Genomic DNA, 27,864 nt, shown 5'->3' with positions numbered 1-27,864 from the left:
TTTTGCATGAAAGGAAAAAGTAGAGTAAAAATAGGTGTCCAGATGAAGGCAAGATCGGTTTGGATATTATCTACTGGATGCACTGCACCAATGTCCCAAGACTTCTTTGGCAACAACTCTCAAACCCATGGCCTCCATCACTTAGAAGAACAAGGACAGTGGGTGCAGGGAAACACCATCAGTTTCAAGTCACACACCTTCCTGATTTGGCCATCTATTGCCATTCCTTCAATATCACTAGATTAAAATCTTGGACTCAATCCCACATCATTGCAGAAGCACCATCATCAGATGGATTGCAGCAGTTCAATAAATTAGTTCATCACCATCTTCCAAAACACAACTAGGAATGGGCAATAAATGCTGGTCTTTCTACCATTGCCCAAATCCCAAGTATAAATCATTTTAAAATAGTACAACTGTCCAACAATATTCACCAGTGCAAGTGGAACTGATGGAGTGACATCGTGCAGCCCCATTAGGTTTTGATGTCAAAGGGCAAAAAAGCGAGGACGAAGAAAAAATTGTAACAGGAAGGAAAATGCACAATGTTGATCAAGGTATTATCAGGTATGTTAAGTCAACTTTTAGGCTCCTTATTTAAATGGAAGATACACCAACATAAAAGGGCTCTGCTGAGGTCACTACTACAATTACTTACCAATGCATGCCTTAGGTTTGCATGCATTAGCAGTACACCAGGTGACACTTTAACAAGTTTACTATAGTCTTTGTAAAAAGGACCACAGGTAGGGGGAAGGTGTAGTTGTATGTGGGCTGTATCTCCCAATGTAAATAGATTGAACAAGCAAAAGTATCAATACTCTTGAACATTTGACAGTTTAAAAGTTTGAAGTATAATTCTAAGAAAGCTCTGAACTTTGAACAGTTACACTCTGCCACACACTGCTACATTTTTAGAATTGATTGAATTTGTGCAGTTTGAGTTTTCAATAAAGTAACAAAATAAACTCATGCTAACTCAGATCAGTTGACAACATCACAATAAATTCTTGTATTTGCAAACGTTTCAGTACAGCCTTCAAGATTTGAACAGCATTCTAAAAGCGAATAAATCACATTTACAAAATAACCTTGATCGTTTTCTCTATGTAAAAGCATCACTTAGGGTGGTATCAACACATATTAACCATGACCCAGAGGTTCAAATTCCTATGTTTAATTAGCCGATTCAGTTCAGACCCCAGACTAGGCAGATGGAAATGTAACAAAATTCTCATTCCTGATTGCTATCCAATCAACTCTGGTGGAAATGCAAGTATGAGGTTAGGAGATCAATTGTAAAGTCCTCCATGGAAACCAGTTGCCATTGTTACTGTTTCAACTCATTCATGAACCACCACCACTTGGACAGGTTACCAGAGAACTGCAGGCACTCAAAGCCTTACTGTAGCATTTTCAAGAAAAGGACAAAGAGAAGCAACTTTATTCCATTAGTTTGCATTTACTATGCAACCCAGTAATAAGCTGATTAAACAACTTGCACTTAAATAGCACCTTAAACGTTGGAAAACATCCCAAGGCATTTCAGAGGCAGTTAAACCAGCCAAAACTTATCATCAAGCCAAAGGAAACATTAGGACAAGTGGCTAAAACCTTGATCAAAGACTTAGGGCTGCATTTTATGTACATTCAAGCTAGGAGCAGAAGTAGGCCACTCAGCACTTCGAGCTTGCTCTGCCATTCAATAAGATCATGGCTGTTCAGATTGCAACCTCAACTCCAAATTCCCGCCTACCCCTGATAACCTTTCACCCCTTTGCTTATCAAGAATCTATCTAGTCCTGCCTTTAAAATACTCAATGACTTGGCTTCCACTGCCTTTTAAGGAAGAGTTCAAAGACTCACTATCCTCAAAAGAATTTCTCATCTGTGTCTTAAATGCACAACCCTTATTTAAGAGGAAACATCCATTCCACATCCACCTTGTCAAGACCCCTCAGGGTCTTGTATGTATCAATCAATTTGCCTCTTACTCTTCTCAACTCCAACAGATACAAGCCTACTAGAGTGCTCAACTTTTCCTCATTAGACAATTGGCCCATTCTAGGTATTAGTCTTGTAAACCTTCTCTGAACTGCTTCCAATGCATTTACATCCTTCCTTAAATAAGGAGACCAATATTGTAACACAGTACTCCAGATGTAGTCTCACCAATGCCCAGTATAACTGAAGCATAACCGCTCTACTTTTTTATTCAATTCACCTCACAATAACATTCTAATAGCTTTCTTATCCTTCTTTACCTGCTGTACCTGCATATTAACCTTTTGTGATTCATGCACTAGGACATCTAGATCCCTCTGCATCTGAGGACTCTGCAGTTTCTCACCATTTAGGTAATATGTATCTTTTTTATTCCTGACAAAATGGATAATTTCACATATGCCCAAATTATACTCTATTTGCCAGATCTTTGCCCGCTCACATGCCCCCGCCGGATGTTTTCTCAGCGGGAGGGACGGGGGGGGGGGGGGGGGGGGGGGCACAAAATACAATTGGTGCCCATCCCACCACCTTCCCGCACGCCCCCATAACATGGTGGGGTGTGTGGACGCCAAAATCAGCAGCCCACTCACTATTTTTAAAAGAGATAATCAAGGGTCAATTAGTTTTGCTACCAAGTGGTGGTCTTTGCAATGGACAAAATATGGGGTCAGAAACTCAACTCAGGATCAAATAGGATGCTGAGATTGTAAGTTTGTTTCAGCCTGAAACAGTAAACAAGGAGAGGGTGAAATCTGTAGCTATGGAATAAAGTTTGTGGCAGAAGCTGTAGATAATGACTTTGTTCCTTTCAATGTTTAACTGGAGAAAATTGTAGCTCATACAGGACTGGATATCTGACAAGCTATTTAACAACAAAGCAGTAGAGGGAGTCAAGAGAAGTGATTGCAAGGTTGAGTTGGGTGCCAATACTGTACATGTGAAACCTGATGCCAATTCTTCTAGTGATGTCATCAATGGCAGCAAGTAGGTGAGAAACGAGGGGCCAAAGACATCTACTTGGGGTTCATGAAAGGTAACAGCAGATGAATGCACACTTCCCTACATCTACTTTGCCCACTCATTCTATCAATGTCCCCTATTAATATCAACGAGGTATTATAATTATTTGGATGAACTAGGGAAGCTGGGATTGCTCTGCTTAGAGCAGAAAAGACTAAGGAAATCTGATAGGGGTGATTAAAATCATGAAGGGTTTAGACAGAGTAAATAAAGAGAAACAGTTTCTGCTTGCTGAACAGTTGATAAACAGAGGTCAGGTTTATGGTTTTTTTTTAAAAACACAATGAGTGGCCATGATTTGAAATATACTGTCTGATAGTGACGAGGATGCAGATTCCGTAGTTGCTTTCAAAAATGAATTGGATAAATTTTTGACAGAAAAATTATTGCAAGGATATAGGGAAAGGGTGGGGAATGGGACTGACTGGATTACTCTTAAAAAGGCAGCTCAGCCTTCTTCTGTGCTGTACTATGCTGTGGAAAGGTGGTGGGGGACAGGGGTGGGATTCAGCTAAGGCAACAAGTGACTAAACCACTTCAGCACCATAAACATGCAAGTTGGTGCCTCTTGGGCTTAAGGGAGCCACATCAGTGGGAACAGTGAAGGTGGAAGAGAGCAAGAAATTTACTGTAGACAAGGGCATCAAATATTGAAGTGGTAAAGCAATTGAGCAGATTTGACAGCTGCAGTATTGTAACGTATGGCGGGCCAAAGAGTAGTTAGTTGGGAGTTTGAAATATTGTCAGAAATGGGAGAGAACATCTTGCATCCAGAATCTTTATGTAGAAAAACATTCCACTGTGGATCAGAGTGACATAATAAAGACAAAAATGACAGACAAAAGGGATATCTGGAAGGGTAATCAAAAGCTTGGTCAAGAGGTGTTGAGGATGACTGGTGTCAGAGATTAGGGAGGGAATTTCAGAGTGGGGCAAATATAGGTGGTGTCATGGCTGCCAGTGATTAGGCAAGGAGAGGACAAGATGTAGAAAAGGCTGGACTCAGATAAAGAGAGCTTGTTAAGGTTTGTAGGGCAAAGCTTACCATTTTAACTACTTCAGGGTATGTCTGTTCTGTTAAGATTCCTCGACCTACTGCGACAAAGTCCACCAGTTCATTAAGAGTAGAGCGCTTGTACTCCTTCATTTTAAGATCTCCTAATGAATCCATGAAGTCAAATACAACGCAACACTGTTGTAATTTCTTCTGGAAGAGTGCTGCCTTTTCAGTCGCAGAAACGTCTGGAAGAGGGGTGAGAAACAGTAAATTTAGAATGTGTGAATTATAGCAATTTTCCCAGTTGGGAGCAAGAGTATTTTAATTTATAAATACTAGTTTGAACTTCAAAATATAATTTGTATTAATGCAAGCAAAAAGTTAACATTCCATTCAAACAAATCAAAAGAAAAGCAACTCAGTAAAAACAATTCTAGGCTAAATTTCTTGTTCTTCAGTAATGTACAATTTAGCTCAATGAAATACTGAGCATCTTACCTCTACAGACCAGCAAGTATACCAACATCCAGCTTACTTTAAAAACTTCACCACTGTAATACTGTTCCACTGTTCCAGATTAACCTTCTTTCTTCAAACCCCCTCCCTAGCAAAAAGTGGACTCAGATTCTGTAACAAACTTTGCTCAAAATATTAATAATGGATCACTAGTTAATACATTAAGGTAATGTTATCCAAAAGTCGCTTTCTAGTGGGATACACAAAGTCTGTATGAGATCCTAAAAAACGCATTTGTATAAATGTTATTTGAACTTCAGCCATTAGAGGGCAGACTTGACAACATAAAAACATGATTAACAATGCCGCTTTCAAGTGTAAATGCCTTACCAAATATAAATCGCTTTGAGTCAAAAGAAAATATGCAGCTATCGTCAAGCAACCCAGAATGGGCATTGCACCAGACTGAAACAATGCTTGTACTTGTACTCCTTTACCTTCGACTAGTTTCTCCCTTTTCTCATTCAGCCCCAATACACTGATTTCAATAAAACAGTGGTGCGCATGAAATTTTTAAAAATCTCTGCCCAGCTGAACTGGGGAAAACAGTCCACAACACAATATAAAATTTATCCCTGCAAATCTTGTTGGCATCTATAGATCATACATTAGCAACACCCAGAGCTGCACAGACTTATGTTGATTCTCCAGGGGCAGGCAGGCCACTACCTGTGCGTGTTTTCCACTGATATCATTGAAGAATGTTGATGGGCCACACAGGTAGCAGCTCCCAGTACTGCCTGCCTGAATGAATCGAGGTAGGTCTGAATTGAAGTGATGCTATGTAACTTTTCTTTCTTTATTCTTTCACAGATGTGGGTGTCACTGGACACCGGTATTTATTGCCCATTCCCAATTGCCCATGAGGTGGTGGTGGTGAGCCACCTTCTTAAACTGATGCAGTCCTTGTGGTGTAGGTGCACCCACAGTGCTGTTAGGAAAGGAGTTCCAGGATTTTGACCCTGGTGAAGGAATGGCCATATAGTCCCAAGATAGGATGGTGTGCAACTTGGAGGGGAACTTGCAGTTGGCGCTGTTGGCATGCAACTGCTGCCCTTGTCCTTCGAAGTGGTAGAGGTTACAGGTTTGGAAGGTGCTGTCGAAGGAGCCTTAAGTTGCTGCAGTGCATCTTGTCGATGGTACACACTGCTGCCACTGTGCATTTGTGGCAGAGGGAGGGAATGTTTATGGTGGTTTAAAGTGGCTGCTTTGTGCACTGTGTCAAGCTTCAAGTGCTGTTGGTGCTGCACTCATCCAGGCAAGGGGGGAGTATTCCATCATACTCCTTACTTGTGCCTTGTAGATGGTGGGCAGGCTTTGGGGAGTCAGGAGATGAGTTACTCGCTGCAGAATTCCCAACCTTTGACCTGCTCTTGTAGCCACAGTATTTATATGGCTGGTCCAATTCAGTTTCTGGTCAATGATAATGCCCAAGATGTTGATAGTGGGGGATTCCACGATGGCAATGCCATTGAATGCCACGGGCAGATGGTTAGATTTTCTCTTCTCGGAGAGGGTCATTGCCTGGCACTTGTATGGCATGAATGCTTCTTGCCATTTATCAGCCCAAGCCTAAATGTTGTCTAGGTCTTGTTGCATATGGACACAGAAACTGTTTCAATATCTGAGGTGTAGCAAATGGTACTGAACATTGTACAATCATCAGCGAACATTGCCACTTCTGACCTTACGATGATGGAGGGAAAGTCATTGATGAAGCAACTAAAGATGGCTAGGATTACAATACGACCCTGACAAACTCATGCAGCAATGTCTCGGGACTGAGTTGACTGACCTCCAACAACCACAAAATTCTTCCTTTATGCTAGGTATGACACCAACCACTGCAGAGAGTTTTATATACATACGAATTAGGAGCAGGAATAGGCCACTCAGCCCCTCGAGCCTGCTCTGTCATTCAATAAGATCATGGCTGATCTGATTGTAACCTCAACTCCACATTCCCCCGATAACCTTTCACTCCCTTGCTCATCAAGAATCTATCTATCTTTTGCTTAAAAATATTCAAAGACTCTTCTTCCACCACCTTTTGAAGAATAGAGTTACAAAGACTCTCAACCCTCAGACGAAAAAATTCTCATGTTTAAATGGACTACCTCTTATTTTTAGACAGTGATCCTTGGTTCTAGATTCTCCCACAAGAAGAAACATAGTTTCCACATCTGCCCTGTTAAGACCCCTCAGGATATTGTGTGTTTCAATCAAGTCACCGAAACTTCTTCTAAAGTTCTGGAGTCTTCTAAACTCCAGCGGACAGAAGCCTAACCTGTCCAACCTTTCCTCTAAGACAACCCTCCCATTCCAGGTTTTAGTCTAGTAAACCTTCTCTGAACTGCTGCCAATGCATTTACATCCTTCCTTAAATAAGGAGACCAATGCTGTCCAGATGTGGTCTCACCAATGCCCTATATAACTGAAGCATAACCTCCCTATTTTTGCGTTCAATTCCCCCCAACAATGAACAATAACATTCTATTAGCTTTCCTAATTACTTGCTGTACCCGTATACTACTCCTGTGATTAATGCACTAGGACACCTTAGCACTGCAATCTCTCATCATTTAGATGATATGCTTTTTCATTCTTCCAGCCAAAATGGACAAGTTCATATTTACCCACATTATACTCCATTTGCCAGATCTTTGCCCACGCACTTAACCTATCTATATCCCTTTATAGCCTATGCCCTCTTCACAATATACTTTCCTACTTATCTTTGTATCACCAGCAAATTTAGCAATCATACCTTTGGTCCCTTCATTCAAGTCATTCCCTTCATTCAAGTCATTAATGTAAATTGTAAAAAGTTGAGGCCCCAGCAGTGACCCTGTGGCACACCACACGTTACATTTTACCAACCAGAAAATGCCCATTTATGCCTACTCTATTTAATGTTAGCTAGCCAATTTTCTATCCATGTCAATACGTTATCCCCTACACAATGAGCTTCTATTTTCCCAATAACCTTTGATGAGGCACCTTATCAAATGCCTTCTGGAAATCCAAGTGCACTATATCCACTGGTTCCCTTATATCCACAGCACATTACTTCTTCAAAGAACTCCAATAAATTGGTTAAACATGGTTTCCCTCTCACAAAATCATGTTGCCTATGCCTGATCACCTTGAATTTATCTATAACGTCTTTAATAATATCTTCTAACATTTTTCTTATGCTAGATGTTAAGCTAACTGGCCTGTAGTTTCCTGTTTTCTGTCTCCCCCTCTTTTTGAATAATACATCCATTTTTTTCCAATCTAATAGAACCTTCCTCAAATCTAGGGAATTGTGGAAAATTAAAACCAACACATCATCTACCACACTAGTCACTTCTTTTAAGGCCCTAGGATGAAGTGCATCAGGGCCTAGGGACTTGTCAGCCTGCAGTTCCAGCAATTTTGCTCAGTAGCACTTCCCTGGTGATTGTAATTTTCCTGAGTTTCTCCCTCCATTCCAATTCCTGATTTAGAGCTATTTCTGTGATGTTACTTGTATCCTCTATAGTGAAGACCAATGCAAAATACCTGTTCAATTCATCTGCCATCTCATTTTCCATTATTAATTCCCCAGACTCACTTTCTATAGGACCAACGTTCACTTTGTTAACTCTTCTTTTTTAAATAACTACAGAAACTCAAGTTTTTATATTTCTAGCTAGGTAGTTTTCCCCCTTATTCCACGGATTTCAGTTTTGCTAGGGCTCCTTGATGCCACACTCAGTCAAATGCTGCCTTGATGTCAAGAGCAGTCACTCTCACCTCACCTCTGGGAGTTCAGCTCCATTGTACATGCTTGGGCAAAAGCTGTAATGAGGTCAGGAGCCAAGTGGCCATGACGAAACCAAAGCAGAGCGTCAGTGAGCAGATTATAGCAGAATAAGTGCCAGTTGGCAGCCCCGTCACCGACACCTTCCATCACTTTGCTGATCAAGCCTTGACTCATGGGATGGTAATTGGCCAGGTTGGATTTGTCCTGCTTTTTGTGGACAGGACACACCTGGGCAATTTTCCACATTGCCAGGTAGATGCCTAGCGTTGTAGCTGTACTGGAACAGTGTGGCTATAGGCATGGTTAGATCTGGAGCAGAGTCTTCAGTGCTGTTGCAGGAATATTGTCAGGGGCCATAGTCTTTACAATATCCAGTGCCTTCGGCCTTTTCGTGACATCACATGGAGTGAATCAAATTGGCCGAAGATTGGCATCTGTGATGCCGGGGACCTCAGGAGGGCGACGAGATGGATCATCTACTCGGCACTTCTGGCTGAAGATGGTTGCAAATGCTTCAGCCTCGACTTCTGCATTAATTTTTGGAGCCTCCTCTTTCAGTTAATCGTGCCCCACCATTCATGACTGGATGTGGCAGGACAACAGAGCTTCGATCTGATTCGTTGGTTGTGGGATCGTTTAGCCTCGTCTATTGCATGCTGCTTACACTGTTTGGCATGCAAGTAGTCTTGTATTGTAGCTTCTCCAGGTTGACACCTCATTTTCAGGTAATGCCTGGTGCTGCACCTGGCATGCCCTCCTGCACTCTTCGTTAAACCAGGGTTGGTCCCCTGGCTTAAGCGTAATGATAGAGTGGGGGATATGCCAGGCCATGAGGTTACAGATTGTGGTTGAATACAATTCTGCTCCTGCTGATGGTCCACAGCGCCTCATAGATACTCAGTTTTGAGTTGCTAGATCCATTTGTAATCTATCCCACTTAGTTAAGGAGGCAGTGCGACACAACACAATGGACAGTGTCCTCAATGTGAAGACAGGACATTGTCTCCATAAGGACAGTCCAGTGGTCACTCCTACCAATATGGTCACGGACAGATGCATCTGCAACAGGCAGACTGCAGAGGATGAGGTCAAGTCGGTTTTTCCCTCTTGCCGCCCACCTCTCCACCTGCCGTAGACCTAGTCTAGCGACTATGTCCTTTAGGACATAGCCAGCTCGGTCAGTAGTGGCGCTACCGGGCTACTGTGATGGACAGAATGGAGAAGTGGTAATCAGTTGCAGGCTTCCTTGCCCATGTTTGATCTGATGCCATGAGATTTCATGGGATCTGAAGTCCATGCTGAGGACTCCCAGGGCAACTCCCTCCTGACTGTATACGCTGTGCCCTCATCTTTGTTGGTCTGTCCTCAGACATACTCAGGGATGACGATGGTGGTGTATGGGACATGGTCTGTAAGGTATGATTCCGTGAATAAGGCTATGTCAGGTTGTTGCTTGACTAGTCTGTGAGACATCTCTCCCAATTTTGGCACAACCCCGCGGATGTTAGTAAGGAGGACTTTGCAGGGCCAACAGAACTGGGTGTACCGTTGTCATTTCTGGTGTCAAGGTCATTGCCAGGTGGTCCATCTGGTTTCATTCCTTATCGATTTTTCTGTAGAAGTTTGATACAACTCAGGGGTTTGTTATGCAATTTCAGAGAGCAGTTAAGAGTCAACCTCATTGCTGTGGGTCTGGAGTCACATGTAAGCCAGACCAGGTAAGGATGACAGATTTCCTTTCCTAAAGGACGTTAGTGAACCAGATGGGTTTTTACGGCAAATCATCAATGGTTTCTTGGTCACCATTACTGAGACTAGTTGAATTCCAGATTTTATTAATTGAGTTGAAATTCCACCAGCTGCTGTAGGTGGATTTGAACCCATGTCCCCAGCGCATTAGCCTGGGTCTCTGGATTACCAATCCAGTGATATTACCACTACAACACCGCCTCCCTAACTTAAATTTATTTCATGCCACTAGTGTTCAATAGCTCAAAATACTATCTACAGATACAATTGGATGAACAATGGAGTCCATATTTTACTGTTGCTTTTAAAAGCAAAGCTTGGTGGCACCTACTCATTATTAGTCTTCATACTTGCTCTTTTCAAACTAAGTGGTGACTTATACTATAACTTCGACCCTATACCTAGCTTTGATAGAAAGTCTTAAAATGGACACGAAGATAAAAGCGAAATACTGTGGATGCTGGGAATTTGAAATAACAGAAAATGCTGGTAAAACTCAGCAGGTCTGGCAGCATCTGTGGAGTGAGAAACAGAGTTAACGTTTCAAGTCCATATGACTCTTCTTCAGAGCGAAAAACACTGAGGGGCTTTTTTTTAAAGCTCTGAAGAGTCATATGGGCTCGAAGCGTTAACCTCTGTTTTTCTCTCCACAGATGCTGCCAAACCTGCGTTTTACCAACATTTCCTGTTTTTAAACTTATAATAGGCATCTTGCCATAAACTTAACCACTGTTATAATAAGATTTATATATTATTTAAAATCATTTGTTTTTCTCAATTATTTCACAATTAAATCCAGTTTGGCAGGTCATGTGGTTTAACATGGAGTCAGAAGAAGTACTCTTGCCCCAGAGGTGAGGTGAGAGTGACTGCTCTTGACATCAAGCAGGCATATTTGAAACATTTACCTTGTTGGTTGCAGCCTTCAACAGTTTCTCAAAGGATGGCCTATGAGACCTGGCACATCCACCCCAGCACTGGTTACATTCAGAATAACCCAGTATTGTGTAGGGGCTTCAAACTGATGTTAGGTCCATAGTATACTGTACTGCAACAAAACTAAGGCTTCATGCCTGTTTCACACATCGCCCTTGACTGGATGCCTACACCAATATGGTGGGTTGCACAATTCCAGCTCATTATAAACAGCACTTCTTGTAATTTATTACCCATTTTAGTTGAAGTTTCTGGCCATAATGTGCAGGCAGGCATTTTAGAAGCATGATCAGCATCGTTGGACAAGAGGATTTGGATAGCAGAGCCCCAATCTGTAATATTTGTAGAGTAGTTTGAACGCTAATGCTTATTATTCCAAAACATGTAACAAAGTAGACTACATTCATTGAAATATAAAATACCATGCAAGTCCTGTTGCTACTGAACATGTATGATAACTCATCACAATTAGCCGCTGCTTGAAAGCTTAGGTATTATTCTACTTGTGTGCTTGATGTAAAGATCAATAAGTCTCCATGGATACATAATCAATATTGAAAACCATTCCTTTCACATATATCACATAAGGTGCAACCAATAGCAACATTCATTTACAATTCCCGTGTATGCATTGTACACAGGTTTCAATAACATTTCTGAATCTTTAATTACATTCAATAGAACTACAACATAATTCCCTGGTGTTTGAAAATCAGTAAATTCTTGTTGCCATCACACTATGGGTTCTATAAAATAGCTGTTTTAATAACTATTGAGGTAAAATAACCAACGTTTCCTTGTTAGCCAGACTAAGTAACTGGATTTTATAATCTGGGGAGTATTAAGGGGATCATACATATTTTTTCATTAATTGTCATGAATAGAATACAGCAATATAGATAGCTAGAATACAGTATTAAGGCTGTATTTCTGATTTCTGTAAAATCTGCTCATTGCGCACATGAAGAATTACCATTTGATATAGGTAGACAGTGAATGGGAAAAACTACAACAGATGGAATTCATTGTGGGGGAGTCTGAAGTCATCTACTTCAGGTCCAAGAAAGGCAAATTGGAATACTAATGGAAGCGACTAGAAGCTGTGGAAAAGCAATGGGATCTGAATGTCAGTGAACACATATCACTAAATGTTGATGCACAGGTACAAAAAGTAATCAAAAAGGTTAATGGTATGTTGGCCTTATGTCAAGGGGTTTAAAACACAAAAGTAATGCTTCACTTGTACAAAGCCTTGGTCAGATACATCTGGAGTACAACTCAGTTTTGGGCACAGATCCTCAGAAATAGCACACTGTCCTTGGAGGGGTTACAACACAGATTCACAAGAATAATATTAGGAGTTATATGGTTGAATGGTGAGAAGATGCTACGCAATAAAGATGGTTTATATTCCCTTGAGTTTTGAAGCTTAAGAGATGTTTGAATTAAATGTTTAAAATGCTAAAGCAATTTGATAGGATAGATAGAGAAATTATTTCCTCTAGTGGGGCAATCCAAAACAAAGTGGACATAATAAAATTTGAGCTAGGTTATTCAGGAGTGAATTAAAGGAATTCACATAAAGGGTAGTAGAAATGTGGAACTCTCTCCCAGAAGATTGTGAATAATTTACATGTTCAAGGCTAAGATGTTTGTTCAGTAAAGATATCAAGGGGCATGGCGCACAGGCTGATAAATGGAGTCAATGTACACATTAGCCATGAACTAACAGAAAGGCAGAATAGTTGAGGATCTGACTGGCCAAATCCTGTTCCTCTGCATCAGTATCAGAGAGTTGATGGCCCCTCAGGAACTGTTACCACTTGGGGACAGAGAGAGAAAATTCCTCTTAGATAAAACTTTCCTTCTATGGATAATGGAGTTTGCCCAGTGATTATTAAATTGTGTATCCCAGCAAAGTCTTAAGTTTGATCCATGCTGTGTATTGTTAATTGACCCCAGCCTTGTAGGTAGTATTGTGCTCTAAGTAGCTACAGTATTCCCAAGTTAAGGAAGGGAGAGAAAATGTGATCCTACTGATGACGTGGCCCCGGCTGGAAATGCATGTGCGCGGATGGTATGTAACGACCAAACAAAACTCAAATGGCCTGCCATGACAAACAATCAAGATTCACAGCTGAAGGTACTGGATAGTTAATATCACATCTGGGCTTTAGCAAGGGCTCGTTCAGGAGAGGGAAAGGAGAAACTGGGGAGGAAATTGGAGGGGGAAGATAGATTAACATTTCTTCAGAAATTTTTGTAGTGTAACTCAATTCCTATAAGCAACTCAGCCAATCAACCATCCAATTTATGCTTATTTACCTGAAATTCTAATATGCAACTTTAACATTACTAATGAGCCATAATTTGTCCTGCTTTGAATGCAAGATAAAATTCAAATAGGAAGCAAATTAATGAACTAACTTTTACAGATTTCAGTGCACAAAGTCAAAGTAACAGCTGCCATCAAATAAGTAATTATGTAGCACTGTGCAGCAATGCTTCATTACATAAGATTAACAGATTAACAGCTGATAACTGTAGCTGTTCAGCTTATCTACAAGGGACTTCTCTCTCCCGGTAATTATGCCCGTCAATGTAGCTTTCTACCCTACAGGCTGGCTTTCTGGGTGAAGGATAACCAAACAAATCACGTATCTAGAAGTAAACCAGATTTTTATTGGAATTCAAGCCCAAGTTCAAACATTTTTTCAGGGTGTAGAATCAGAGACATATTTAAAGCTGTACATTTTTGAAACAGTTCATATATTTAAATTAACTCAAATCTATATATGAACATGCCAACAGGCTGAATTTTCACGGCAGGTGGTGGAATTTGAATTAAAAGTCTAATGATGACCATTGTAGATTGTTGTAAAAACCCATCTGGTTCTAGGGAAGGAAATCTGTCGTCCTTACCTGGTCTGGCCTACATGGGGGACAGCAATGTGTTTGACTCTTAAATGCCCTCTGAAATGGCCTAGCAAGCCACTCAGTTGTAACAAACTGCTACAAAGTCACAAAAAAGGAATGAAACCGGATGGACCACCCGGCATTGACCTAGGCACCGGAAATGACAATGGCAATCTCAGTCCTGTCCACCCTGCAAGTCCTCCTTACTAACATCTGGGGGCTACTGCCAAAAGTGGGAGAGCTGTCTCATAGGCTAATCAAGCAACAGCCCAACACGTTCATCCTCACGGAATCATACCTTACGGATAATGCCCCATCACCGTCCCCGGGTATGTCCTGGCCCACCGGCAGGACAGAGCCAGTTGAGGTGGTGGCATAGTGGCATACAGTCGGGAGGGAATTTCACTGGGAGTCCTCAATATTGACTCCGGACCCCATGATGTTTCATGGCATCAGGTCAAACATGGGCAAAGAAACCTCCTGCTGATTACCACGTACCGCTCTCCCTCAGCTGATGAATCAATGCTCCTCCATGTTGAACATCACTTGGAGGAAGCACTGAAGGTGGCAAGGGCACAGAATGTACTCTGGGTGGGGGACCTCAATACCCATCAGCATTACTGACCGAGCTGGCCAAGTCCTAAAAGACATAGCTGCTAGATTGGGTCTGCGGCAGGTGGTGAGGGAACCAACAAGAGGGAAAAACATACTTGGCTACAACCTCACCAACCTGCCTGCCGCAGATGCATCTGTCCTTGACAGTATCGGTAGGAATGACCACCGCACAGCCATTGTGGAGACAAAGTCCTGCCTTCACATTGAGGATGCCCTCCATCGTGTTCTGCAGCACGACCACCGTGCTAAATAGGATCGATTTCGAGCAGATCTAGCAACTCAATGCTGAGTATCCATGAGGCACTGTGGGCCATGAGCAGCAGCAGCAGAACTGTACTCGAACACAATCTGTAACCTCATGGCCCAGCATATCCCCCACTCTACTATTGCCATCAAGCCAGGGGATCAACCCTGGTTCAATGAAAAGTGCAGGAGGGCTTGCCAGGAGCAGCACCAGACATACCTAAAAATGGCAACCTGGTGAAGCTGTAACACAGGACTACTTGCGTGCCAAACAGTATAAGTAACAAGTGATAGACAATGCTAAGCGATCCCACAACCAACGGATCAGATCTGAGCTCTGCAGTCCTTCCACATCCAATCGTGAATGGTGGTGGGCAATTAAACAACTCACTGGAGGAGGCGGCTCCACAAATATCCCCATCCTCAACGATAGGGCAGCCCAGCACATCAGTGCAAGAGATAAGGCTGAAGTACTTGCTACAATCTTCAGCCAGAAGTGCCGACTGGATGATCCATCTTGGCCTCCTCCAGGGGTCCCCAGCATCACAGATGCCAGTCTTCAGCCGTCACATGGAGTGAATCGAATTGGCTGAAGGCACTGGACACTGCAAAGGCTATGGGCCCCGACAATATTCCGGCAATAGTACAGAGGACTTGTGCTCCAGAACTTACCGTGCCCCAAGCCAAGCTGTTCCAGTACAGCTACAACACTGGCATTTACCCTGCCCAGGTATGTCCTGTACACAAAAAGCAGGACAAATCCAACCCGGCCAATTACCGCCCCATCAGTCTACTCTTGATCATCAGTAAAGTAATATAAGGTTCATCAACAGTGCCATCAAGTGGCACTTGCTTAGCAATGCCTGCTCACTGATGCCCAGTTTGAGTTCCACCAGGGCCACTCAGCTACTGACCTCATTACAGCCTTGGTCCAAACATGGACAAAAGAGCTGAACTCCCGAGGTAAGGTGAGAGTGACTGCTCTTGATATCAAGGCCGCATTTGACAGAGTGTGGCATCAAGGAGCCCTAGCAAAACTGAAGTCAATGGGAATCAGTGGGAAAACTCTCCACTGGTTGGAGTCATACCTAGCACAAAGGAAGATAGTTGTGACTGTTGGAGGTCAGTCATCTCAGCTCCAGGGCACCACCGCAGGAGTTCCTCAGGGTAGTGTCCTCAGCCTAACAATCTTCAGCTGCTTCATCACTGACCTTCCTTCCATCAGAAGGTCAGAAGTGGGGATGTTCGCTGATGATTACACAATGTTCAGCACCATTCGTGACTCCTCAGATACTGAAGCATATCCATGTCCAAATGCATCAAGACCTGGACAATATCCAGGCTTGGCCTGACAAGTGGCAAGTAACATTCGTGCCACACAAGTGTCAGGCAATGACCATCTCCAACAAGAGAGATTTCCAACCACCGCCCTTGATGTTCAATGGCATTACCATCACTGAATCCCCCATTATCAACACCCTGGAGGTTACCACTGACCAGAAACTGAACTGGACTATACTGTGGCTACAAGAGCATATCAAAGGCTAGGAATCATGAGACAAGTAGCTCACCTCCTGACTCCCCAAAGCCTGTCCAACATCTACAAGGCACAAGTCAGAAGTGTGATGGAATAATCCCCTCTTGCCTAGATGAGTGCAGCTCCCATAAGAAGCTTGACACCATCCAGGGCAAAGCAGCCTACTTGATTGGCACCACATTGACTCCCGCCATCGATGCACAGTAGCAGCAGCGTGTACTATCTACCAGATGCACTGCAGGAATTCACCAAGGTTCCTTTGACAGCACCTTCCAAACCCACGACCACTACCATCTAGAAGGACAAGAGCAACAGATAGATGGGTACACCACCACCTGGAAGTTCTCCTCCAAGTCACTCACTATCCTGACTTGGAAATATATCGCCATTCCTTCAAAATCCAAGTCAAAATCCTGGAACTCCCTTCTAACAGCACTGTAGGTGCACTTACTCCACATGGACTGCAGCAGTTCAAAGCAGCAGCTCACCACCACCTTCTCGAGGGCAACTAGGGATGGGCAATAAATGCTGGCCCAGCCAGCGAAGCCCACATCCCATGAATGAATTTTTTAAAAACATTGCTGTATTTCTATAATTGTCATTTACCAATAATATAAATTATCATTTACAATGCACGTAGATATTTTCTATATTTAAAATCATAACCTCTTCAAAAATTTAATGAAGCAACTTGCTAGCAAAATTGAGGGAAAAAAAGATTAAGCATTTATAAAATTGAATATACAATGGATTATTTGTGCACCACAAAGTGGAAGTGACTTATGTACCACGACAGGAATGTACTCAAATATACTTAATTGTGGAAATCTCTGATTGCAACCTGTCATTAGCACAGCAGGTCACCATTGGTCACTTAGTCTCATTTCTATAGCATAATTAAACAGTTTACCCATGATCAGCAACTGGTAGGAAGAGACAGTTGAGGGTTAATTGTGCAAACTGTCATCTCCTTTGTTGGCTTAACGGATTTGAAAAAAATATAACTGCAGTTTATTTAAACTTATGGAAAGACTAAATGCAAAATAGTGATTGACTGTTGATTAAAAATGGTATGAACATTGATTTACTTACTTCCTCAAAACCAAAGGAACCTGTTCTGAAATAGGCAGAATCTAGCCATGTACTTTTACACAATCGTTGATACTCATCATCACTCCATTCAGCTTTACTCAAATCTGATTCAGGTTTTTTTTTAAATTAAAAGGGCAAATGGAAAACCAAGGAAATGCTAACCCAAACTACCGAAGTGATTTCGCCCTGCCAGTAGCCAATGTTCTCTATACCAATTTCAGGCTACATAGCAGCATCTTGTCACCCAAGCTGTACAAAAATAGAATGCAGAAAGTTGTACTTGTTCAAAATGAACAGAAAATGAAAGCCCAAAAACTGCAATTAAGAAAGCTAAAACAAAATATTGCTAATGTACAGCATTTCAATCAGTATCCATATTGCTAATCTATTTCTTTCACAATCTAACCAACTGGCTGTATATTTCCGATATTTTGGCCCAGATTTTCCAGTCAGCGTCAGAGAGAGCACGCCCGCCAACTACAATTTAAATTGCCCACTTACTATTTTACACTGAAGCCTTTGCACCTTCCAATGCCAGCTCCAGCAGGGATCTTCACTGTCGGGAAGCAAATTGTTCAGGGTATTTCCAGTGCAGCCACTCCCCCTTTTCTTGTCATGAACTGAAGACTTGCCCCTTGCTTTTTTCAAATTCATTCATTCATGGGACGTGGACATCACTGGCAAAGCCAGCATTTATTGCCCTCCCTAATCATCCTTGAACTGAGTGGCTTGCTGGGCAATTGCAAGGGCAGATAAGAGTCAACTATATTGCTACGGAGGCAAGGTAGCCAGATCTCCTTCCCTAAAGGATATTATTTGAACAAGATGGGTTTTTGCGACACCCCTGACTGTGTTCACCCCCTCATCTCACGAAAATGCTCAATCTCTACTTTCCCGACAATGCTGATTTTTTGATTCTTCTGCCATTGGCCAGACAGCAGCCAGGGATTCCAGAAGGCGAGAAGGGCGCAAGAGGGAGAGAGCACTATCCGGTGGTGTGGGGGTACGAGATGCAGACCATACATGTTTTCTGGCTCCATGTGACACTGTCACCCCTCTTCCCTGTTTCATGCCCCACACCCCCAATCACCTCTCCTCCTTTTCATATACAGTTCAATCATCCAGTGACTTCTGATGTCTGGGAGTGGGTTGGCAGGGCGGGGGGGGCGCGGTGGAGGGTGGATAGGAGTGTGAACATTGCTGGGACTGAGGTTGCACATTGCTGGTGGTGGCGTGCTTTGACACTCCAGCTGGTTTCGCTGGGTTTAATACTTGTTATGAAAATCTGTAAGAAAATCGGTGTAAAAACCAGGGTAAGTATAAGGCAAGCAGCTCAAGTCTCCATGGCTCTGGCCATCTGATTCCACTATCGCTGGAATTACAGCGCAGTCCAGGAAAGGTAAAAACGGCAAGCAGAAATTTAAACTTCCCACGAAAGTACCACGCACTTAAGTACCACACATCAGGACTTCCTCGTGGTCCCAAGGCACATCAGCAACGCAAGTTGATTCAGAGGTCTCTCCCCATATCGAAATATTTGGGCCAATCTGTATTTCATAGCAAGTTAACAAATTACACTTTAATTTCAGTACATATTGGCAGTTTAAATATAAATTAGTTTAACTTCTGCATTGAACTGCCAACCCTGTCTAGTCTGGCCTATATGTGACTAGTTCTACACAAAGTGGATAACTCAATGCCCTCAGGACAACTTGAGGCAGGAAGAAGCACTGTTCTTACCAATAGTTTGTTACAGATTGGATGCTGCAATTGGAACTGATGTATAACAGATTTTTTCTGGATGGAAGAGGTAGGATAGCCAGTCCTCGTCATAAATGCCATTTGATCAAGTGATGGATGTCTAACAGTACCAAAAGCTCTAAACTACAAGGACTTAAGACAGCATTGTATATTGTTGAATTATCAAACATGGAAGGGCATGACCTATCACTGACAAATATGGATGGATACATTATACACCAGGGTTGCCGTGTCATTGAGACCTCACAGCGTGGTAGCCCTACTCTTTTACAAGCCGCCTAGGCCCAGGTAAGGGCCCTATGCTCAGGGTTATGTCCATGGTTAATTGCGGAACAAGCAAATTTTTTATGATGGCGGAATAGACAGAACCATGAGGGACAATGGCTGCTTATAGGCAGAGGGTCCTTTTTTCTTTAAGCAGACACGAGGAAGGCAACGGAAAACCACCTAATGTATTCTTTTCCCTATTCATACCACTCATTGAAATTGAAAATGGGAGGCTCCTACAAACACTGAAGAGTGAAGTGCAAGGCCATGAGATCAAGGAATAACGAACAGGGGGCCTACTCTTAGGTAGATCACTACTGCTACATTACACATACTACTCCATGAATCAGTATGTTCTGTTTATTTTATCTAAATGCAATAACTAATTTAATTTACTGTTCCACCAGAAAAAATCCCAACACTGCCAGGAGTTTAATTCCAAATAAGTGTTGGCAACATATTTATTTGACCATTTCTACTTTAATATCATTTTGTAATTTGCTTTATTTTTTTACTTAAACTGTATGCCTTTGAAACATTTCTAGTTACATTTTACTAGAAACGTTCTGCAAAATATTTTATACAAACACTTGGTATTATTCATAATGCAATTGCCCCACTACCAAGAAATACCAGAGGAAGTCACTTTCTCTAAATAAATCAAATTGAGTCACTTCCAATAGAGTTATATTTAATTTCACTTGAGTAGAGGATTTAAAATATTTTCTGCAGTGACTATACAAATTATATTTATAAAGACTAAATCCTGTTTGTACTATTTAATGTTCTAAGAACTAGATGGAGAACATGAATGTATTTTAAAGTACAGGGAAGAGGAGCGAAATGATATTAGTGTGGTGGTAATGTTACTGGACTAATAATCCAGAGACATGAGCTCAAATCCTGCAGGAGTAGCTGGTGGAATTTAAATTCAATAAACCTGGAATGAAAAGCTATTCTTAGCAGTGGTAACCATGTAACTACCATATAGTCATAAAACCCATCTGGTTCACTAATATCCTTTAGGGAAAGAACTCTGCCATCCTTACCTGCTCTGGCCTACATGTGACTCTAGATCACAGCAGTGTAGTTGACTCTTAACTGCCCTCAGAAATTGTCCATCAAGACACTCAGTTATCTCAAACCATTACAGAAAAGTTGAAGAAGTATAAAACCAGGATCGTCCTGTATCGACCGAGGTACTGGATATGACCAAGGCACACCCTGCCGAGTCAACCCTGAAGTCCTCTTCAATGACATTCAGGGACATGCTAAAATTTGGAGAGCCGCCCCACAGTCTAGTCAAGAAACAGCCTGACAGAACCATACCTTACAGCCAATGTCTCAGGCTCCTCCAGCACCATCTGGTCCCACCAGCTGAGGTGGTGTCACAATGACACAGGGGGGCAATGGCTGAGAGTCCTTGACTCTGGATCACAAAGTTTCACAGCATTGGGTCAAACCTGGGCAAGGAAACCTCCTGATAGCAACCTACTGCCCTCCCTCAAATGATGAAACAGTACTCCTCCATATGGACCACCACATGGAAGAAGCATTGAAGGTCACAAGGGCGAGAAATGTACTCTGGGTGGGGGATTTCAATGTCCATCACAAAGATTGGCTTGGTAGCAGCATTACTGACTGAGCCCTGAATTACATAGCTGCCATGGTGGGTTAGCAAATGGTGAGAACACCAACATGAAGCAAAGATCTACTTCACTTCATCCTCACCAATCTATTGCAGGCACATCTTTCAATGATGGTATGGGCAGGAGTAAGCACCACACAGTCCTTCTGGAAGCAAAGTCCTGCCTTCACACAGAGGACACGCTCTATTGTGTTGTGCGGTACTACCACCATTGTTAAATGGGAAAGTTTCAGATCAGATCTAGCATCTGAAAACTGGGCATCCATGAGGCATTGTGGGCCATCTGCTGCAGAATTGTACTCCACCACAACATGCAACCTCAAAATCTGGCATATCCCTCACTCTACCATCAAGCCAAGGGGCCAACAATGAAGAGTATGCCAAGAGCAGCACTAGGTAAACCTGAAAAAGAGGTACCAACCTGCTGAAGCTACAACACGGCTACATGCTGGACAGCAGAAGCAGCATTCTGCAGAGAGAGCTAAGTCATCCCACAACCAATTGATCAGATCAAAGCTCTGCAGCCCTGCCACATCTGGTTGTGAATGGTAGTGAACAGTTAAACAATCCCAGGGTCAGTATTGGGACCCTTGCTTTTCCTGATGTATATAAATGATTTAGATCTTGGTGTGCAAGGGACAAATTCAAAGTTTACGGACGACACAAAACTTGGGGGAATTGTAAGCTATGAGGAGAACAGTGTGGAACTTCAAAAGGACATTGACACGTTGGTGGAGTGGGCAGATAAAGTTCAATGCAGAGAAGTGAGAGGTGATACACTTTGATACAAAGAACATGGAGAGACAGTATAAAATAAAGGATACAACTCTAAAGAGTGTGCAGGAGAAGAGAGACCTGGGTGTGTATGTAAATAAGTCAAAGGTGGCAGGACACAGAGAGCCGTTTCTAAAACATACAGTATTCGAGGCTTCATTAATAGGGGCATAGAGTACAAGAGCAGGGAGGTTATGCTGAACTTTTATAAGACCTCAGCTGGAGTAGTGTACACAGTTCTGGGTGCCACACTTAGGAAGGATGTGAACGCATAAGAAAGAGTGCAGAAGTAGTTTACGAGAAAGATTCCAGGGATGAGGCGCTTTAGTTATGAGGAAAGATTGGAGAAGTTGGGACTGTTTTCCTTGGAGAGGAGGCTTGATAGAAGTTTACAAAATCATGAGGGGTCTGAACAGAGTAGATAGTGAGAAACTGTTCCTGCTCGTAAACGGATCAAAAACCAGAGGTCACATTTTAAAGTGTTGTGCAAAAGAAGCAAATAAGAGGTGAGAAAAAAAAACTTTATTGACACAGCGAGTGGTTAGGATCTGGAATGCACTGCCTGAAGTGTGGAGGAGGCAGGTTCCATTGAGGCATTCAAGAGGGCATTGGATGATTATTTAAATAGAAACAATGTACAGGGTTACGGGGAAAAGGCAGGAGATTAGCACTAACTTAAAATGCTCAGTGCGTCAGTGCAGACACGATGGGCCGAATGGCCTCCTTCTACACCATAACAATTCTGTGAACTAAGAGGAGGAGGCTCCACAAACAACTCCAGCCAGAATGATAGGGTAGTCCAACATCTCAGTGCAAAGGACAAGGCTGGAAGAATTTTCTGCCATCTTCAGCCAGAATTGCCAAATGGATGATCATTTTGGCTTCCTCCTGAGGTCCCCAGCAACACAGGTGCCAGTCTTAAGTCAACTTGATTCACTCCACATGATATCAAGAAACAGCTGAGCACATTGAACACAGCCAAAACCATTAGCCCTGACAACATCCTGGCTATAGCACCGAAGACTTGTGCCCCAGAACTAGCTGCACCCCAAGCCAAGCTGTTCCAGAAGAACTACAACACTGGCATCTACCTGACAATGTTAAAAATTGCCCAGGTATGTACTGTCCACAAAAAGCAGGACAAATTTGATCCGACCAATTACCACTCCATCAGTCTGCTCTCCATCATCAGCAAAATGATGGAAGGTGTCAATAACAGTGTGATCAAGCAGCAATTTTTCATCAATGCTATTTGGGTTCTGCCAGGGCCACTCAGTTCCAGACTTCATTTCACCCTTGGTCCAAACATGGGCAAAAGAGCTGAACTCCAGAGGAAGTGAAAGTGACTTGCCTCGACATCAAGTCAACATCTGACTGAGGTGACATTGAGAAACTAGTAAAATTGAAGTCAATGAGAGTAGGGGGAAACCCTCCACTGGCTGAAGCAATACCTAGCACAAAGGGGAATGGTTGTGGTTGTTGGAGGCCAATTATTTCAGTTCCATGACATTGCTGCAGGTGTTCCTCAGGGTAGTGTCCTATACCCAACCAATCTTCAGCTGCTTCATCAGTGTCCTCCCCTCCATCATAAGTTCAGAGGTGGGGATGCTCACTAATGATTGCACAATGTTCAGCACCATTTGGAGCTCCTCAGATAATGAAGGTGACCATGTCCATAGGCAGCAAGAACTGAACAGCATTCAGGCTTGGGCTAAGTGGCAAGTAACATTTGCGCCACATGTGCCAGCAATGACATCTCCAACAAGAGAGAATCTAAAATCTCCCCTTGAAATTTAATGGCATTACCATCGCTAAACCGCCCATCAACATCCTGGGGTTACCACTGACGAGAAACTTAACTGGAGCAGCAACAGAAATACTGTGGCTACAAGAGCAGGTCAGAGGCTGGAAATTCCGCAGCAAGTAACTCACTCTTTGCCTCTCCATCTACAAGGCAGAAGTCAGGAGTGTGATGGAATACGCCCCATTTCCCTAGATGAGTACAGTTCTAACAATACCCAAGAACCTTACCATCATCCAGGACAATGCTGTCTGCTTCATTGGCACCCCATCCCACACTAAGGAGAGGAAAACTAAACAGGATTCCTCCTTCTAATAGCTATCCAATGACCACTACTGTAAGTGGATACATGCACACTTGAGGGCCGGTAGTCTGATATGCCTGCTGCACTGGAATATATGGTCATTTACACATGAATAATTGACACCTGAATAAGTCATATTGGAGAGCACTGCCTTTGAGGAATCAGCACCCATTTGGCAGCTTTTATACGGGAAAGAGCTCTTCTTCTCATGTTACTTAAGACAGATAAAAGACTGATATTATGCACACAGATAGGACTAATTCTAGTTAGTCTTTAACATAACGTACCTGCACAGGTAAGCTGACCAGGTCAGTCACAAGTCAAATTACAGTTACTTCACAAGCTGAGATGGTAATTACCACATGATACTGGAGTGCTACTTTGCATAGAGTGCTGGGAGTTGGGAATTGGTTCTTACTCTACTACAGGGGAAGAAGCTAGCTGATTGGCAAGTATCTGATAAGTAGTTAAGGTCTTTCTATTCCTAAAGTTTAAAATAGTATCTGAACTGGCGACAGTGTTAATAAAATATATTAAAAAAGGAAAATAATTGAATAAAATAATTTAGTTAATTAAAACATATTAAGGATGGCAGGACAAGTGATGTGTCATGGCTGAAGTATGCGAGAGCTCTTGGATACTAGTGTGATCCAGGACAAACACATCTGCAGTAAGTGTTTGCGGCTCAAAGAGCTTCAGCTCTGACATTAAGCTGGGCATTGAGCTGCAGATACTGTAATGCAGTGGGAGGGGGAAAGTTTGTACCAGGAAGTGGTCACATCTCTAAGGATAGGGTCTTCTGATTTGGAACGTGGTCAGGGACAGAAGGGCGTGACTGCAAATGAGAAGGTAAGGAGGCCCAGCGGGCAAGAGTGCAGGAACATCAGCCTTTGCAATTGTCCAGCTAGGTTGAAGTTCTTTCAGCTGGTTTGGATGAGAGTGGAGGGTGCATGGTGGATGAGAGGACATGCTAGACCATGACACAGGAAGCCATTCAAGCGGGGGAAGCAAAAAGGAATGCTGTGGTAGCAAGGGACAGTATAGTGAGGGGGATTGACATTGTTCTCTGCAGAAAAGAGTGAGAGTCCAGAAGGTTGTGCTGCCTGTCCAGTGCCAGGGTTCTGGACACCTGCTCAGGGCTAAAGAGGAACTTGGAGTGGGAAAGGGAGGATCCAGTCATCATGGTCCATGTAGGTACCAACAACATTGTGCAGAGCCTCTTTTCTTGCCTGCATGAGGATCTAGGGACTAAATTAAGCAGAACCTCAAAGGTATTAATCTCTGGATTATTATTACCTGAGCCACATGCAGGTTTGGGGGCAGTTGGTGGTATAGTGGTAATGTCACTGGATGAGTAATCCAGAGGCCCATGCTCATGTTCTGGGGACAAAAACAAATAGTGCTGGAAAAGCTCAGCAGGTCTGACAGCATCTGTGGAGAGAAACGCAGAGGTAACGTTTCAAGTCCATATGACTCTTCTTCAGAGCTAATGTTCTCGGGACTTGGGTTCAAATCTCAGCACAGGAGCTGGTGGAATTTAAATTCAATTAAATAAATCTGGAATACAAAGTTAGTCTCAGTAATGATGACCATGAAACTATCATTGATTGTCGTTAAAAACCCATCTGGTTCACTAATGTTCTTTAGGGAAAGAAATCTGTCATCCTGACCTGGTCTGGCCTACATGTGACTCCAGATCCACAGTAATGTGGTTGACTCTTAACTGCCCTCAAACTAAGTGGCATGCTAGGCCGTGTAAGTGCAATTAGGGATAGGCAACCAATGCTGGCCTTGCCAGTGATGCCAACATCCCGTGAAAGAATAAATTAAAGATTAGGGAAATGAAAGTGCGGCTCAAAGACTGGTGCGGTAGAAGTGGGCTCTGTTTTGTGGGGTTCTGGCACCAGTGCTGGGGAAAGCTGGGGCTGTAGCAATGTTGACGGTCTACACCTGAACCATGCTGAGACCAATGTTTTAGCGAGCCGCATAACTAGGGAAGTAGAGAGGATTTTAGATTAAACAGTGGGGGTGAGGGATCAAATTTTGGAAGATTTGGCAAATCAAAGAGCAGAGACAAGCCAAGAGGGAAAGGTACTAATATGGGAAATGATAAACGGACCATGACAGGAAGGGATAGAGAGAGTACAAATCAAAGGCTAAACCAACAGATAAGGCTAGAGGTTACAAAAATAATAAAAAGGACAAAACTAAAGGCTCTGTATCTGAATGCACATGGCATTTGAAACAAAACAGATGAACCAACAGCGCAAAAAGAAATAAGTACAATCTGATAGCCATTACAGAGACATAGCTGCAGGGTGACATAGATTGGGACCTGATTATTGAAGGATTCGTGACATTTAGGAAGGACAGGTAGCTAGGAAAAGGTGATTCTCTTAATTAATGATGGTATTAGCACAATAGAAAGGGATGACCCAAATTCAGGAAACCAGGATGTAGAAGCAGTTTTGGTAGAGATAAGAAATGATTAAAGGCAAGAAGTCACTTCTGGGTGTGGTGTACAGGCTTTCCCTAACAGTACCCACACGGTAAGATAGAGTATAAGGAGGAAGTAACGGCTGCTTGTCAGAAAGGCAGAGTGACAATTATGGGGGATTTTAATCTACATATAGACTGGAAAAATCAGATAGGCATAGGTAGCCTAGATGAGGAGTTCATAGAATGTTTTTGGGATAGTTTCTTAGGACAGCACATTCTGGAGCCAGAGAGCAGGCTATACTGGACCTGGCATTGTGCAATGAGATAGAATTAATTAATGACCATAAAGTAAAGGTGCCCCTTGGTAGCAGCGATCATAATATGATTGAATTTTACATTCAGTTTGAGGGAGAGAAGAGTGGGTCCAAGACTAGTATTATGAACTTAAATAAGGGCAATTATAAGGGTATGAAAGCATAGCTAGCTAAAGTAAACTGGCAAATTAGGTTAAGGGATAGGTCAACAGAGATGCAGTGGTTGACATTTAAAGAGATATTCCAGATTATACAGAATAGATACATTCCAATGAGAACGAAAAATTCAAAGAGGACCCCCCCCACCACACTGTGGTTTACTGAAAAAGTTAAAGATAGCATCAAACAAAGAAAAAGCATATAAATGCACACGGGTAGCAGGTCAGGAGATTGGACAGCGTATAAAAAACAGCAAAGAATGACTAAAAGATTAATAAGGAGGGAAAAATTAGAGTACAAGAGAAAGCTAGCTAGAAATATAAAGACAGGTAGTAGGAGTTTCTACAGTTATTTAAATAAGAAAATTTAACAAAATGAGCATTGATCCTATAGAAAGTGAGTCTGGGGAATTAATGTTGGAAAATAAGGAGGCAGCAGATGAATTGAAAAGGTATTTTGCATCGGTCTTCACTATAGGAGGGTACAACTAACATCCCAGAAGTAACAGTAAATGGGAGGGAAGAATGCAAGAAAATTACAGTCACTGAGCAAACTACTGGAGCTGCGGGCTAACAAGACCACAGGTCCTGATGGGCTTCATCCTAGGGTCTTGAAAGAAGTGGCTAATGAGATAGTTGATGTGCTTGCTTTAATTTTCCAAAATTCACCAGATTTGGGGAAGGTTCTATTAGATTGGAAAATAGCAAATGTAACTCCTTTATTCAGAATAGGAGGGAAACAGAAAGCAGAAAACTACAGGCTAGTTAGCTTAACATCTGTCAAAGGAAAAATGTTAGAAGTTATTATTAAAGATATTATAGCAGGGCACTTAGAAAAAGTCAGGGTAACCAGGCAAAGCCAACATGGTGTTGAGAGGGAAATCATGTTTCACCAATTTAATGAAGTTCTTTGAATGAGTCACATGTGCTGTGGATAAAGGGGAACTGGTGGATGTACTGTACTTGGATTTCCAGAA

General features: G+C 42.5%; 1 protein-coding gene across 4 annotated transcripts in view; it reads right to left on the bottom strand.

The window, feature by feature from the left end:
- ppp2r5eb (protein phosphatase 2, regulatory subunit B', epsilon isoform b) overlaps positions 1–27,864 on the bottom strand; it is a 94,217-nt gene that overhangs the window by 30,957 nt on the left and 35,396 nt on the right. For 3 of the 4 annotated variants that reach the window (XM_078562237.1, XM_078562238.1, XM_078562239.1), the window contains one exon: positions 4,076–4,272. In XM_078562237.1, the coding sequence (XP_078418363.1) occupies positions 4,076–4,272 (197 nt within the window). Of the gene's footprint in view, positions 1–4,075; positions 4,273–17,583; positions 17,671–27,864 lie in introns of all 4 variants that reach the window. The other variant, XM_078562240.1, reaches the window with a different exon arrangement.

Source organism: Cetorhinus maximus, chromosome 18 (assembly GCF_964194155.1).
Source record: "Cetorhinus maximus chromosome 18, sCetMax3.hap1.1, whole genome shotgun sequence".
Lineage (NCBI taxonomy): Eukaryota > Metazoa > Chordata > Chondrichthyes > Lamniformes > Cetorhinidae > Cetorhinus > Cetorhinus maximus.
Note: the sequence above shows the minus strand (reverse complement) of the source record. Positions and strands in the feature narration are given on the sequence as shown.